This window comes from Triticum dicoccoides, chromosome 5B, assembly GCF_002162155.2.
Source record: "Triticum dicoccoides isolate Atlit2015 ecotype Zavitan chromosome 5B, WEW_v2.0, whole genome shotgun sequence".
Classification (NCBI taxonomy): Eukaryota; Viridiplantae; Streptophyta; class Magnoliopsida; order Poales; family Poaceae; genus Triticum; species Triticum dicoccoides.
The window spans coordinates 669222214-669236646 of NC_041389.1; the positions used below are offsets into that span (position 1 = coordinate 669222214).

At 45.1% G+C, this 14433-nt stretch overlaps 2 protein-coding genes across 2 annotated transcripts; one reads left to right on the forward strand and one right to left on the reverse strand.

The window, feature by feature from the left end:
* The first annotated feature begins 2049 nt into the window (after positions 1–2049).
* LOC119312485 (multiple inositol polyphosphate phosphatase 1-like) lies at positions 2050–7139 on the forward strand. Its single transcript, XM_037588219.1, has 11 exons — positions 2050–2233; positions 2423–2507; positions 2825–3124; positions 3595–3753; positions 4598–4738; positions 4817–4873; positions 5359–5497; positions 5818–5922; positions 6033–6250; positions 6664–6705; positions 6805–7139. Exons 1-11 carry the CDS (start codon positions 2112–2114, stop codon positions 6976–6978), a joined length of 1542 nt encoding a protein of 513 aa, XP_037444116.1. The 5' UTR covers positions 2050–2111; the 3' UTR covers positions 6979–7139.
* A 1639-nt stretch (positions 7140–8778) lies between these two features.
* Positions 8779–9895, reverse strand: LOC119306578 (polyubiquitin-B-like). Its single transcript, XM_037582759.1, has 2 exons — positions 9550–9895; positions 8779–9366 (listed from the first exon to the last, which is right to left on the reverse strand). Exons 1-2 carry the CDS (start codon positions 9745–9747, stop codon positions 8947–8949), a joined length of 618 nt encoding a protein of 205 aa, XP_037438656.1. The 5' UTR covers positions 9748–9895; the 3' UTR covers positions 8779–8946.
* Positions 9896–14433: the final 4538 nt, after the last annotated feature.

The window sequence follows — 14433 nt, forward strand, 5'->3', positions numbered from 1 at the left end:
TCCATCCCAAGTGTGGAGGTCGATTTTGGAGGGCAGAGATGTACTCTTACATGGCATCATTAGGCGTATCGGAGACGGCTCAACTACACGAATCTCGGCAAATAATTGGATTCCAAGAGATGCATTGATGAGGCCAATTATTTGTATGGCGAATGATCCTCGTGTCCTCGTTAGTGAACTCATTGATAACACTTCCATTGTGTGGAGAGATGACAAGCTGCAACAATACTTCCTTCCGGCTGATGTAACATCTATAAAGAACATACCCCTTTGCACGAGTCTAATGTCAGATGTTTGGGCATGGCAATTCGAGAAGAAGGAGGTGTTCTCTGTTAGATTGGCGTACCGTATGTTGGTTAGTATAAGAAATGGGAAGATCTATTGGGCCAGAGAGGAGCTGCTTCTAATCCCATGGAAGAATAAAATTGTTGGACAACTTTATGGAATACTCAAGTTCCCGGTAAGATCAAAACCTTTCTATGGAGATTGGCCCAACACTCGCTACCGTCGGAGGATGTTCGACACCATAGGAATATGTGTGACACATACTGCTGTCAAATATCTGGTGGTGTTGATTCTTGGAGACACTCGTTGATTGATTGCACCGCCTCTAGGTGCGTTTGGGCATTGGGTGACGAGGCTTTGACTGACCATATAGTAGAGATGCAAGAATCCAATGCAAAACACTGGCTTTTCAACATGATGGATACACTTTCGCATGTTGATTTTGTGAAGATGGTGGTCACTCTTTGGGCGGTGTGGACTGCTCGTAGAAAGGCTATTCATGAGGCCATATATCAAAGCCCAATGTCGACACATATATTTGTTGAAAGATTCATATCCGAACTGGATGGACTAAGAAAGATTACTAGCTCCGGTATATCTCGAAGGCGAGTACATGCAATAAGGGCACCCAACACTTGGAAGCCACCTCCGAGCCGCCATGCTAAAATTTATGTTGATGGAGGCTTGTCTCATGATGGTAGCTTGGGTGCAGCAGCTGCAGTTTGCAGGGACGATCGAGGTAACTATCTTGGTTCTTAAGCGATCGTTCTTCCTGGAATGAATACCCCGACAACTCTTGAAGCTATTGCATGTCGTGAGGCGTTGGCTCTAGCTGCCGATTTGTCTCTGGAGCGCTTGACGATCGCTAGCGACTACAAGACAATTGTGGATGACATAAAAAAGTGGGTTGGGAGGCACTCATATTACAATTGTCAAGGAGATAGAGAAAAGAAGAGCTAGTTTTGTGAGCTGTGATTTTATGTTTGAGGGCCGAGCTTCGAATCGTGAAGCACATAACCTTGTAAAATTTTCTGTTTCGCTTCCTCAGGGTCGCCACTTGTAGCTGTTAACTCCCCATGACCCCCTTTGTATCCCTTTGAATTTTGCTTCGAATTAATTAAAGTGTGGGGATCCCTCAAAAAAAAAACTAGTCGTCCAGTAGTTATCGATGTCTTTTTAAATATATATTTCCTTTCCTTTAGGGAATGCATGTACATATTTAAGATCCTTTTTTTATTTAAAAAGTGTGGCAAAGTTTTCACCCTTGCTCAAGGCATTGGACAGTGGTATCCCCAACCCACCAGGGTTCAAATCCTGGTGCTCGCATTATTCCTGAATTTATTTCAGGATTTCCGGCGATGCGCTTTCAGTGGGAGGAGACGTTCCCGTCGACGACGAGGCGCCTACGGTTGCTTCGTAAATCTCAAGATGATATGCCGGCTCAGTCTCTCAGAGGTGCTCATAGGGATAGGGTGTGCGTGTGTGCGTTCATAGGGGTGAGTGTATGCGCGTGTATATGAACGCTTGTGTCTGTACTGATGCTCCAAAAAAAAACCAGGAGCCCATGATCACACGTGATTCGAAAGCAGGCAGAACGTGGCACCCTGCCGAGACGCATCCGGATTTTAAAAGCCACCGCACGCAATCCCGGCCGTCCAGCGCGACACCGACCGTCCAGATGGCCTTGCGGACGTGTCCCGTGCGCCCCCTGCCCCGCCACGTACATAGCCGGCCGGCTCGGCTCGGCGCGGTCGCCGTCCAAAAAGACTCGAACCAGCCCTCTTCCCACCGAATCGGAAGGACAGAGAAGCAAATCGCGACTCGCCATGGCTCTCCCCCTCCTCTTCCTCCTCGCCGGCGCGCTCCTCGCGGCCGCCCCCCTCTTGCCGCCGGCGGCGGCCGAGCCCAAGGCCTTCGACGTCCGCCGCCACCTCTCCACCGTCACCAGGTACCCCTCCCCCTCTCTGTCGGCTGTGCAACCGCCGCCTGATCCCCGGCTAGTTCGCCGGTCGATTCGCGGTGGAGCGGGGTTCGAGTTAGTTCTCGGATGCGAGCGAGGTGGCTGCCCAGGCCGTGGTGCTGGGGATGGAGATGGTAGGGTTTAACTTTAACCCCCCTTTGGTGGTGATTTTCGCAGGTACGATGTGGCCAGGGAGTCCAACATCGTGGACGCCGCGCCGGCTATCTCCGACGAGTGCCGCGTTATCCACCTCAATCTCGTCGTGAGTTTCATTTCCCCTGCATTCCACACATTTCCGTGCCAACATTTCGCCACCCAGTTCCAGTGTAAACTCGGTATCCAGTACTGCCTGAAAGGAATTGAAACTAGGTAGTACTTGCAGTCGTGTTGGTGATATGGCTTATAGTGGTAGTCTGTTCTCCTGAGTTATTTAAGCATTGCCATAGTTCAGCAATTAATAATATGTTGATGACTGACCTGAAATGGAACAATATTCTCCGGAGTCTGCTTGTTATTTCCCCACTGTGTAAATGTGTAGGATAAAATTGGCTGAGTTCATTTGATTATTTTGTTCTCCAGGCAAGACATGGGACTCGTGCTCCTACCAAAAAGAGAATCAAGGAGTTGGATAGGCTGTCGGTTCGGTTGGGGACTTTAGTAGATGAGGCAAAACAAGGACCTGACACTGCTTCTCTGAAGAAAATTCCATCATGGATGAAGGGGTGGGAGTCACGTTGGAAGGGTAGGGTCAAAGGGGGTGAACTGGTTAGTGAAGGTGAGGAAGAGCTGTTCAATTTTGCTAACCGAGTGAAGAAGAGGTTTCAGGACCTGTTTGATGAGGAATATCATCCAGACGTGTACTCAATAAGAGCAACCCAGGTAAGCTCAACAGGTTCTCGCCATACTTAACACGTTCATATCAACAAATTTTAGGATTCTTGGTTGTGCTCTGTTCATTATCAGATGAAACAGGAATAAATATATAGCTTCTGGGAGAAACTCAGTTTACCGAGTCTCATGTGTTGCAAACCAAGCACTACCTCTGTAAACTAATACTCCCTCCGTCCCAAAATAAGTGTCTTGAGCTTAGTACAAATTTGTACTAGAGCTAGTACAAAGTTGAGACACTTGTTTTAGGACGGAGGGAGTATAAGACATTTTAGGTCACTGAAGTAGTGATCTAAAACGTCTTATATTAGTGACCTAAAACGTCTTATATTAATACAGAGGGAGTAGTTAGAATTGAACATTGTTGCTGTTGCTGTTGATGATTTCCAGTCCAGTTACAATGTTATTGAGTTTGACTGTCGCTCAGCGTGGCTAACTATTGCTGTATGTTTGAGATGCAGGTTCCTCGAGCATCAGCTAGTGCAGTGGCATTTGGTTTGGGGCTACTTTCTGGGAAAGGAAAGCTTGGAGCAGGAAATAATCGTGCCTTCTCTGTTCTGAGCGAGAGTCGTGCAAGTGATATTTGTCTGCGATTCTTTGATAGCTGTAAAACATACAAGGTATTATTCGTGGTAGCAATAACATCGTTGAGAAATGAAGAACACACTTTAAGAATATAAAATGCTTATGCGACTTGGCATTGTTATTCCTTTTGGTTTGGTTGCTCACGTTTTGTAGCTGAAAGAGAAAGACTAAAACTGTCAGTTGTGATGCAAATGGTACTTTTGTGTTTGGCATGTTGCTTTAACTGAGTACTCCCTCCGTCCGTGAACAAGTGTACATCTAGCTTTTGTTCTAAGTCAAAGTTTTAAAATTTTGACCAACTTTATAGAAAATAGTAGTAACATATATGACATCAAATTGGTATTATTATCAAAGTACATTTCAAAACGGATCTAGTGATACTAATTTAGTGCCATAATGCTGCTACTTTTCCCTAGAAAGTTGGTCAAAATTTTAAAACTTTTGACTTAAGACAAAAGCTAGATGTACAATTATTCGCGGACAGAGGCAGTACTCAACATCACATAGCATAGCACATAGATGTATGATCAATCTGCACATGTACTTATACAAGTTTGCGCTTAGTCTCTCATGCTTTGATGTATTCCTTGTTCTTCCACCTGTTGGTTAGGTAGTTTTATGTTGGATAGCAGTTTCTGTTCCTTCATTCTTCATTAATTAAATGGTGTGTTCTAGCATTCACTCCTGCAAATAATTTCCTAGGCACACCTAGTTTTTATATGTAATTTTGTTCTTATTTCTATTAAACTATCAGTGGTAGCTTGCAGTTCGGCATGCTATGCGCTGTATCTTTTCTTCCTCTGTACAACTGTGGCCTTGCTATGGCGCTATTGATGTGTTATTTTTGCTAAAAATGTATAACCACAATAATATGTTCAGGACTACAGGAAAAGAAAGGAGCCTGATGTTGACAAGCAAAAGGAACCAATTCTAGAACATGTCACATCTGCTTTAGTCAACCGTTATCACCTCAAGTTTACAACACAGGATGTTTCTTCCCTCTGGTTCCTCTGCAAACAGGTATTTACTTGCCTTTGGGAGCTAGAGTTCGGTGTGGCACACTTTGGACATTTTGTCAGTTGTCTGTTCTTTTTGCAGGAAGCATCTTTACTGAATATTACCAATCAAGCTTGTCAACTTTTCAATGAAGATGAGGTAGGTTGCTTTCACGTTTCAGCTTTTCTTAAGTAATTTCACCACTAAAACTCTATGCCATACTAGTCTATGCCCTGCCTGCATTCAGTCAGACGACACTCATCCTATTACTCTTCTGTAGGAAGTATATGATCTGTATACAATTTGATTCCGTGGACATGGTTCCCTTTTAGTTATTTCATAAGAACCATAACTTCAGTCACCTTGATCTGTTAAGAAAATGATACATCCCAGTTAATAAAGTTGGTTAAGTTTGTCATAGTTCGACGATCAAACTATTAAGGCAGGTCCACTATCGGTTCAATTATGTACTTGTGGTTGCCTCACTGGTCAGATCCTGTTGGGAATCTACATCATACCATAAGGAAGTATTTTCACAGCTACGATTGCAAGCTTCTGACGTGCAACTCTAGTTTAATTGTTCTTAGTTTGAATTCGGCCAGCTACCCTGATTTGTCCTATTAATGCCCAACTTATTTGTTTAGGTTCATTTGCTAGAGTGGACAGATGATTTGGAGGGTTTTGTGCTTAAAGGTTATGGTGAGTCAATAAACTATAAAATGGGACTGCCATTGCTCAAGGATGTTGTCCAGTCAATGGAAGAAGCAATCATAGCTAAAGAAGGTAACACTATGTCCCATGTTCTTAGGAAAAAAGCACGCTTCTTGCTGGAAAAATACTTGCTTCCTACCTTCTTACATCTGTCCTTACACTAGTAGAATTCTTTCTTAGCACCAGATACACATTATTTGATCAGTCTCTTGTGGTAGCTTACTAGTGTTTTAGCTAGAATATGCAATACTCGCACAGTAAACAGAAAAGAACATGCAAACACTCTAAATCAGTGCATAATGTAGTAATCAACAGTTCAATACTGAAGATAAGATTATGAATAACGATGATGGTCAGAACTGTAGATTGAAATCTAATTATTGGAATTGTAGAGGACTTCCCTGATGGTACGTATGAGAAGGCAAGGCTCCGATTTGCACATGCAGAAACTCTTGTTCCTTTCACATGTCTACTCGGCCTTTTTCTTGAAGGATCAGGTATGGTTCCTGTTTTGCACCCTGTCCATGCATGATCTTTTCTCCATGAACAATATACAAAGAACCAATTGCCCATTTGACATAGCTCAACTTTTTTTGTTTGCACCAAGATTTTGAGAAGATACAGCGGGAGGAACCATTGGATCTACCTCCGATGCCACCACAGAGAAGAAATTGGAAGGGCGCTCTTGTAGCACCTTTTGCTAGCAACAATATGTTGGCTTTATACCAATGCCCTGGCAAAACTGATGGCAAAAAAACATCTCAGGACCAAAAAAGCTCATATTTTGTGCAAGTTCTACACAATGAAGCCCCAGTTTCGATGCCGGTAAGACTTATGCTTCCGCAATTTCTGTGCTCTATCCTCTAACCTGTTTGTTTAAGTCGCCTTGCTCAATGGTGTTACAAGTTATGCTGTATTGTAATGTCATGTGGGTCTCTCAAGTTTCAACCTACTAACCATGCCATTGCATGTGCTTTAGTAAGCTTAATGAGTTGATCCAAGACATGCAGTTGTCCATTTCTTTTTATATAGTAATATTATGAGATCACAGAATACATACCAATGTGCCACAAGCTAACTATTTGAAAAAACTAAGAAAGTGTCTTATTATGTTGAACAATATTTACGGCCGCCGTTGCCTAGAAGCATCTGGCTGACTAGTGCTCTGTTTTCTTCTCTAATACGTTTGATACTGGGAAGTTGACTATTTTCTTCCCCTTGGCGGGCTACCAATGCAGGGCTGCGGCAACAAGGATTTATGCCCATTCGAGGAGTTCAAGGTAAATACAACGCTGACCGGTGTTCTTCCGAATACCATGTTCAAGATGCACTCCTCTGGCAGTGATCTGATGAGAATCTCTCTGATTGTCCGCCTGCAGGAAAAGATAGTGAAGCCGCACCTGAAGCACGACTACAATATGCTGTGCAAGAAGCCGGTGGCGGCAGCAGAGGAGGAGCCATCCTCTTTCAGCTCCAAGCTCAACTTCTTCCTGGATCTGCTCTCGCGGAAAGGTTACCGTATCAAGGGACAAGACGTGAAGACGGAGCTGTAAGTAGAGCGCCTTGTGCCGCGACGACCTTGAACGGGACTGACATGTGGACACTAACCTTGGGTGTTTTTGTACCTAGGCTTGGTGACTGGTGGTTTTTACGAGAGACTTTCTTCAGTGAAACTTCCGTGTTCCCGTGTATCGTCTTTGAACTGTTAGTTAAATGCCTAAAAATCGGTGTACTGTGTGCTAGATGGGCCTGGTTAGGGTCAGTCAGGCTGAATTCCTTTTGGGGTCAGTCAGATTTTTTCTAGACCGGCAGATGACCTTCCAGCCCCGTCCTCCACCATTCATTGTCCTCCCAAAATCGTCGGCCGCTCCCCCCGTCCCCCGTCAGCCTTGCCCCTGATTTCCCCGGCGAGGCTGCATCCTCTGCATCCTGAATAGATTAGTCCTCTGCATCCTGAATAGATTAGTCGGCCTTCGAACTCCCCTCTGCTGTGATTTAGCCGGCTCGTTCTTGGCCAGGGCCTTGCAGGTGTGAGAGCCTGCCTTAGCAGAAATGACAGACTACTCATATCAATAATGAATTCCTTCTTTTCGGAAGACGCAACGTGTGCCAACAGTAGGGATGAAAACGGAGTAAAAACGGATGAAACTGGGTGCTGACATATTTGTTTTCATATCGTTTCGAAAGGTGAAACAAATACAAAAACTCTGAAAACAAATACTACTGAAAACGAAAATGAAGCGAATACGACACAGACATGAGGACGGAAGCGAGTGTTCACCAAAACAAAAGACCCGACATGGACATGAGGACGGAAGCGAGTGTTCACCGGAACAAAAGACCCTTGAACCGTAGAATAAAACACAGTGAAACCAACAAATTTGTTTAGTGATAAGATGATTATGAAATCTTAATATATATTGTGGATATATAATAAGATATCCATTTGTGCATAAATGTTCAACTTTGGCAGCACAAAAAATTGAAAGGCATCAAACAACCAAACATGCAGTTCTACCAGCGACATATTTTGAAGTTGGGCCATATGCTCGATTAGGGGGATAGGCTGTCGTGCTAGTAGTAGTACTGTTGAAGTTGGGCCATATGGTCCATTCCGCTCATTATGTGATTGTCTCAAAAAAAAACTAATTATGTGTTTGTTGGCCTACAAAATAGCCACATGTTCATATTTAAAATGGAAAGTTCCGTATTAAGGAAACATAAAATTTGGTTTCCGCACCGTTTCATCGGAAAACACTGTTCTTTTGGGACGAGACTTGACTGCGCCCCGCGCGTGCACCCATCCGTGCTCCCACGCTACATGGCTTGATTTGATTGGAACAAAATAAGGTCCGGGTCCACCCCGTTAAAATCAGGGGATGATTAGATTAGGAAGGAAAAAGAAAAAAAAACAGCCGTAGGATGAAGTGGGAGCACGGGGAGGGAGCAGGGATCCGTTCTTTTGTATTTCCATTTTCGCATAAAAAATATTCTACTTTTTTTTTCGTTTTTCCTCTATGTTTTCGTTTTTCCGCCGGAAGTTTCCACTCATTTTCATCCGTAGCCCAGCTTACCCTTGATGAGTTTGACGACTGAGATTAAATAATCCTCTTAAGTGGAGAGCATACCCCCTAAAAAACAAAACAAAACGTGGAGAGCTTACCATTCCCCCCTGCTCATATATAGCAAAGCACGGGCACATTATTATTGTAAAAAAATGGAAGTATCTTCCTTGCGATCGATCGTTGGAGTTCCCCGATTGTTCCGTTGGTAATTGCCCGAAGTCAGAGACGCAAAGTTAGGAGCAAAGGAATAGGTCCTCTTGTTAACATCTTAACCCAACAAATAGGATCTTCAGGTGTAATCATTCTTCTTTTCAGGATCGTTAACTCAACACTACACCAATTTGCACGAAAGAAATGATAGTGTTGTACCATGCAACACAACGACTCAACAATGGTCAATGCAGATCTGTAAACCTGATGGACGACGGAACATGCATGTGTGTGATCTTTGATGGATCAAGCGCCTCCGGTGACCCTGCCGTTGAAGATCTCGATGGTGTCGCCGCTCTTGACGTCGTGCCAGCGCAGCGTGCGCTCCTCCTCCATGACATTCTGCTTGTAGATGAAGAAGTAGGCGCCGTCGTCCGGCAGGAGGAGGTGCGGCGCCGCGCCGCCCAGCTCTGCCCGCAGCTCCTTGACGGCGTCCATGTCGCTCACCTCCAACGTCGCCGTCTTGGCGCCCCACTTCACCTCCACAGACATCCGCTGCTGCGGCTTGTTAACCTTGGCCGCCCCGTTCCCGTTGTCGCACGCTGGCGGCGGCGGCGGCTGGCGCACGACCACGCGCACCTCCATCTCCGTCCCGTCGGCCGGCGGGTTGAACTGCGCCAGCTCCTTGTCATCCTCCATCTCCGCCTTCTCCAAGAACACGCTCACCTGTGTGGCCGGCACCGCCCCGTCTGTGCGCTCCTGGAGCATCTCCTTGAGGCGGGCGACGGTGCAGGACGCGTCCAGGTCGAGCGCGATGCGGCGGCCCTGGCCGAGGGCCGGCCCGGAGGCGACGACGTGGACGACGGCGCCGGCGGCAGTGGGGGAGTCATCCGGCAGGACGATGAGCACGTGGGATCCCTCCACGATGGGGTAGTGCTGGGTGTCGCGGTCGTCCTCGAGCTCCTGGCCATGGAAGAAGAGGCGCTGGGACTCCACGGGGATGCCCTCCTGCTTCAGGATGTACTCCTTGATCCTCCGCACGGTGGACAAGTACCAGATCTCGACGGTGAATCGGCGACCCTGCGTCGTCTCGAACGTCACCTCCATCGCGCGCGATTCGCTTGTGTGTGATTTGTGAAAACGTGCGGCCGGGCATTTCCATTTCTATTTTATTTATACACACAATAATATGCATTGCGCATCCATCATTTAATTTAATTATTACTCGATTTATTATTCTCAGATTTGTTTATTTTGATCGCTTAAAGTGCCTACGTATTCATTAAAATTAAGGTTACATTTTTCGCCAGTAGAGGCACAATATATAGCCATTTATAACAAATATTCTCAGATAGCATACCATACGTGTAAAATTAATGTACGGGCTTTTACAACAAAATTTCCATCCATGGTGATACGCGATATTATTCTCATATCTGCAAAAATTATTGAGCAAGCATTTATAAGAAAATATTCTGAGATATGTGCATGCATCCATGCATGATGACACAATTGTTTTCCTTTTTTAGGGAATGCATGATGACACATGACATGATCTCTCTCAGATAAACCTGAGCATGGGCAGCCGGGCCGGACGGTCCGGATGAGCTCCAGGTATAGGCTCGATGGCCTGGCCCAGAAGTCTGAATTACCTCAAAAACAAAGTTTAATTGATCTACATTTATACTGCCCAAAAATAATTTAAATAATTTTATTTAATAGGAAAAGTGCACGGTTTAATTGTTCAGGACCGGGTTCGGGTTTTTGCGGTCGGGCTTTATATAACCCGCCCAAGTAATGCCCTGGTTTAGTTGAAGAGTTGATGGCAAAGTCCTTCTCCCGCTCGGTACTAAGGGGTAGTCACGTACCAAAGCAGGCTAGAAATACTGTATTGTATTTTTTTCTTCATATTTTTTTTTTTGCGATGGGTATTTTTTCTTCATATTGACATTACAATTTTCGGTATTGGCTAGAAACATCAAATAATATATTTTCAGCCATGATATGTGTATGATACTTCACGTTCCAAGTTGGTACGACACATCAAGCAAATCAGTGGATCACATCAATTTTCTAATCTATGTGGCTGATAAAAGCATCATATCAAAATCGTACGTGCAATTTCCTAATATATTATGTTTATTTTAAATATTTTTTGAAAAATAAAATATAATTGAAAGCCTTTTCAAGAATCAAAATAATTACTTGAGAGGCTATTTACAAAAGATAAAATAATAAGTCAACACATTTCAATTTATTAATTATTTTGAAAATTTGTCTGAAACATATAATTTAATTTTTCAAAACATGATTTTTACTGCAGTGACATTTCAAATATTTACGGAACGCATATTTTGATGTCAGTAACTATGTCAATAATTTGGCTATTCTGAAGAAAAAAATATCACATGAGTTTTAGTTTTTTTTCCAGGGACAACTGTTTCAATAATTTTAGTTAGTGCTCTAATTTTAGAAACAATTATTATGACAATTTCACTTGCTTTCGCATATCACAATCCATATTTTACAAATCACACATATCACAAAGCATATTTTGCAAGTGGCGGTAACCCCTAAGACATATTACCAAATTTCACATACTAGAAAGTTGACTTCATTTCACACATTTCACATGTTGAACATAACAGAAACTAATGAAACACATATGTTTGGCACAGAATTCACAAGCCGAATACATCTTTTAAGCAATTAATGAAACAAAGATGCATAAGATGAACCAATAGATACCAAGTAGATTTCACAACTTAGATTTTGATCCATTATCTAAATTCCAATGTAGGGACCTCGCCCCTTGGCCCGAGCAAGGAAAGAGGGGAGGAACTCTGTCAATTCTATAGAGAATGACAAGAATGCACATCACCACCACATCCGTAGTGTGACATCCCCGATTCAATCGTACACTAATCATACACTTAAATGTGTACGATCAAGATCAGGGACTCACGGGAAGATATCACAACACAACTCTAGACACAAATAAAAATAATACAAGCTTTATATTACAAGCCAGGGGCCTCGAGGGCTCGAATACATAAGCTCGATACACAAGAGTCAACGGAATCAACAATATCTGAGTACAGACATAAGTTAACAAGGATGCCTTAAGAAGGCTAGCACAAAAGCACCAACGATCGAAGAGGCAAGGCCTCCTGCCTGAGACCTCCTAACTACTCCTGGTAGTCGGCGATCTCCACGTAGCAGCATCCGTCAGTGGTGGCATCTGGCTCCAGGGATCCACCATCTGGTTGCATCAACCGGAAAGAAGAAAGAAGGGGGAAAAGGGGTAGCAAAGCAACCGTGAGTACTCATCCAAAGTACTCGCAAGCATCAGATCTATACTAAGTATGCATTAGTATCAAATGAAAGGTTTGTATCTGTGGACTGAACTGCAGAATGCCAGAATAGAGGGAAAAAGCCTAGCCTATCGAAGACTAGCATCTTCAAGCAGCTCCAAGCATCTTGCAGCATGTAGAAGAGTAAAAAATAGCATTTTAATATTTAACAAGCATGTTGTAACATTAATGCCCAGAGATCCTTCCTCGACTCCCTGCGAGAAAGCAATCCAGGAGCCACATATTCAAGTATCCATTCGTAGTTGTATAAGATCAGGATATAAGTCTGAACGTCCGTTACCGTGGACACGCTTATTAATAGATAATCTTCCCTGCAGGGGTGCACCATGTTTTCCAACACGCTTGATTACTCTGGCCAGACACACTTTTCTGGGTCAATGCCCGGCCTCAGAAGATCAACACATCGCAACCCTACCTAGGCTCAGCAGAGAGGTCCCCGCCGGTCTACCTCCTAAGCACTCCGGGGTCTGGGCCCATCGCCCGTTGCACTCCGGGTCGTTGCATGCAGGGCGGGTCCAGGCTCCACCTCTACATGGATGGTGCCGGCCCAGCCGTGCCGCACTGCTGAACTGGACGTCTGACAAAGCTTCGGCTGATACCACGACTTCGAGGCCCATAACTATTCTCACGTGGTGGTTGGTGCGTAAAGGCCAGAGGCCAACTCAGAACAAATACCCAAACCATAGTGTACTATTAGCTTGCGGAGACGAGCAGAGACTCACGATCGAAAGTGACCCCGTCGCCCCGTCTCGTGGACTTATGACAAGGGCCTAGAATGCCCGACCGTGCCACATCATTATCCTGCGGGTGCTCTCCAGGCCCGCCCGACTTTCATCAGGGTCTCAAGTAAAGTCAATGTAACCGTGTGTCCAAACATCAAGGGGAAAACCCGAGGAATCACACCCGGTGTATTCCACTCGATGTAATCATCAAGGTGAACGTAAGAGGAACCACCCTCGAGGTTCACACTTGAGGTGTTGAACGACAAAGCCGTATCGGGAATGGTGAAAGAGGAAATCACCCTCGATGACCATGACCGAATAGCTACACTACAGAATTATCATCGGGATCGCGTTACGAGGGATCACCCTCGGCACTCGATAGTAGCTCTGCAGAGTCGAGCAACAAAAGGGGCGTGACGTGATGTGAGGTGTCGGGCTCTGGTTGTCGATCACGTTGATCGAGTCGTCGATGATGAAGCAGGGGCGACAAGGACAAGGTGGGGGTCACCGATGGATCACTAGCCAACCTATACTAAGCAGTTTAGGATAAGCAGGTAGGTAACAATAGCAGGTACAAAAGCAGGCTATGCATCAGAATAGGAGCAAACAATAACAGTAGCAAAAATCTAATGCAAGCATGAGAGTATAGAATGGGCGATATCGGGATGATCAAAGGGGAGGCTTGCCTGGTTGCTCAGACAAGAAGGAGGGTCGTCAGTGACATAGTCGATCACAGGGGCAGCATCAGTCTCGGGGTCTACCAGAGAGAAGAGGGGGAAGAACAATAAATATAAAGCAAACAAAGATCACGAAGCATAACATGGCAATATGACGTGTCGGGTGTGACCTAACGTATGGCTACACGATAAAGGTGAAGGGGGAAATCAACCGGGAATGTTTTCCCAGTTCTGGACCTGTGTCAAACAGATGACCAAAGGGGAAGGTTCCATTTCCGATAGTTAGAGGCATCTGACAGGTAAACGGACCTCATATCCGGATTCGTCACGTTTTTCTGAGCAACTTTCATGTAGAAAACATTTTCATCCCACTTACGGTTATTTTTCTATGATTTTTCAAAGTTTAAAACATTTTCTAAATTTAATAATAATTCGAAAATAAATTGTAATTACTTTTTATACCCAGCAGCAGCTAGCCACTGTGTTTGACATGTGGGTCCAGTGGGGATGAGTCAGCCCAGTCAACCGTTGATCAGTTGACTGGTCAACAAAGTCAAGGGGCCCAGAGGGTCCCACCTGTCACTGACTCGGACTGCACAGTCACCAGGTTTGACTAGTCAAATGGGACCCGTGGGCCCAGTAGTCAATGACTATTAACTTAACAGATTAAACTAAGTCATTTTAATCAGCAGTGGGGCCCGCATGTCATTGGGGTTAGGGGTTAGGCCTGGGTTAATTAGCGCAAAAAGACGCCACGTCGGCCAGTTTATTAGCGGCTAACCGCCGACTCTAAACAGGAGTGGCGGATCTCGCCGGCCGGCCGATTCCGGCGACGGCTGTACACGCGAGGGGTGGCAAACGTACGGGCGCGGCAAGGCAAGTCGAGTGAGGGGCGCAGGGGGTGCCGGAGGGGAAGCTAGGCGACGGCGGCAGAGGCAGCGCACAAGGGGCGCACGACATCGGGCGGGGCCGGCACGACCTAACGTAGGTAGCAGTACGCAGCGGCGGCTGCAGTAGAAA

Excerpts from the sequence above, each read along its gene's own strand:
- LOC119306578 (XM_037582759.1), bottom strand. The coding sequence starts at position 9,747 with ATGGAGGTGACGTTCGAGACGACGCAGGGTCGCCGATTCACCGTCGAG. Across the intron at positions 9,367-9,549 it reads CCATCGTGGAGGGATCCCAC|GTGAGCGTGTTCTTGGAGAA; the intron begins GTGCTCATCGTC and ends CCGGCCACACAG.
- LOC119312485 (XM_037588219.1), top strand. The coding sequence starts at position 2,112 with ATGGCTCTCCCCCTCCTCTTCCTCCTCGCCGGCGCGCTCCTCGCGGCC. Across the intron at positions 2,234-2,422 it reads CACCTCTCCACCGTCACCAG|GTACGATGTGGCCAGGGAGT; the intron begins GTACCCCTCCCC and ends TGATTTTCGCAG. Across the intron at positions 6,706-6,804 it reads GCCCATTCGAGGAGTTCAAG|GAAAAGATAGTGAAGCCGCA; the intron begins GTAAATACAACG and ends GTCCGCCTGCAG.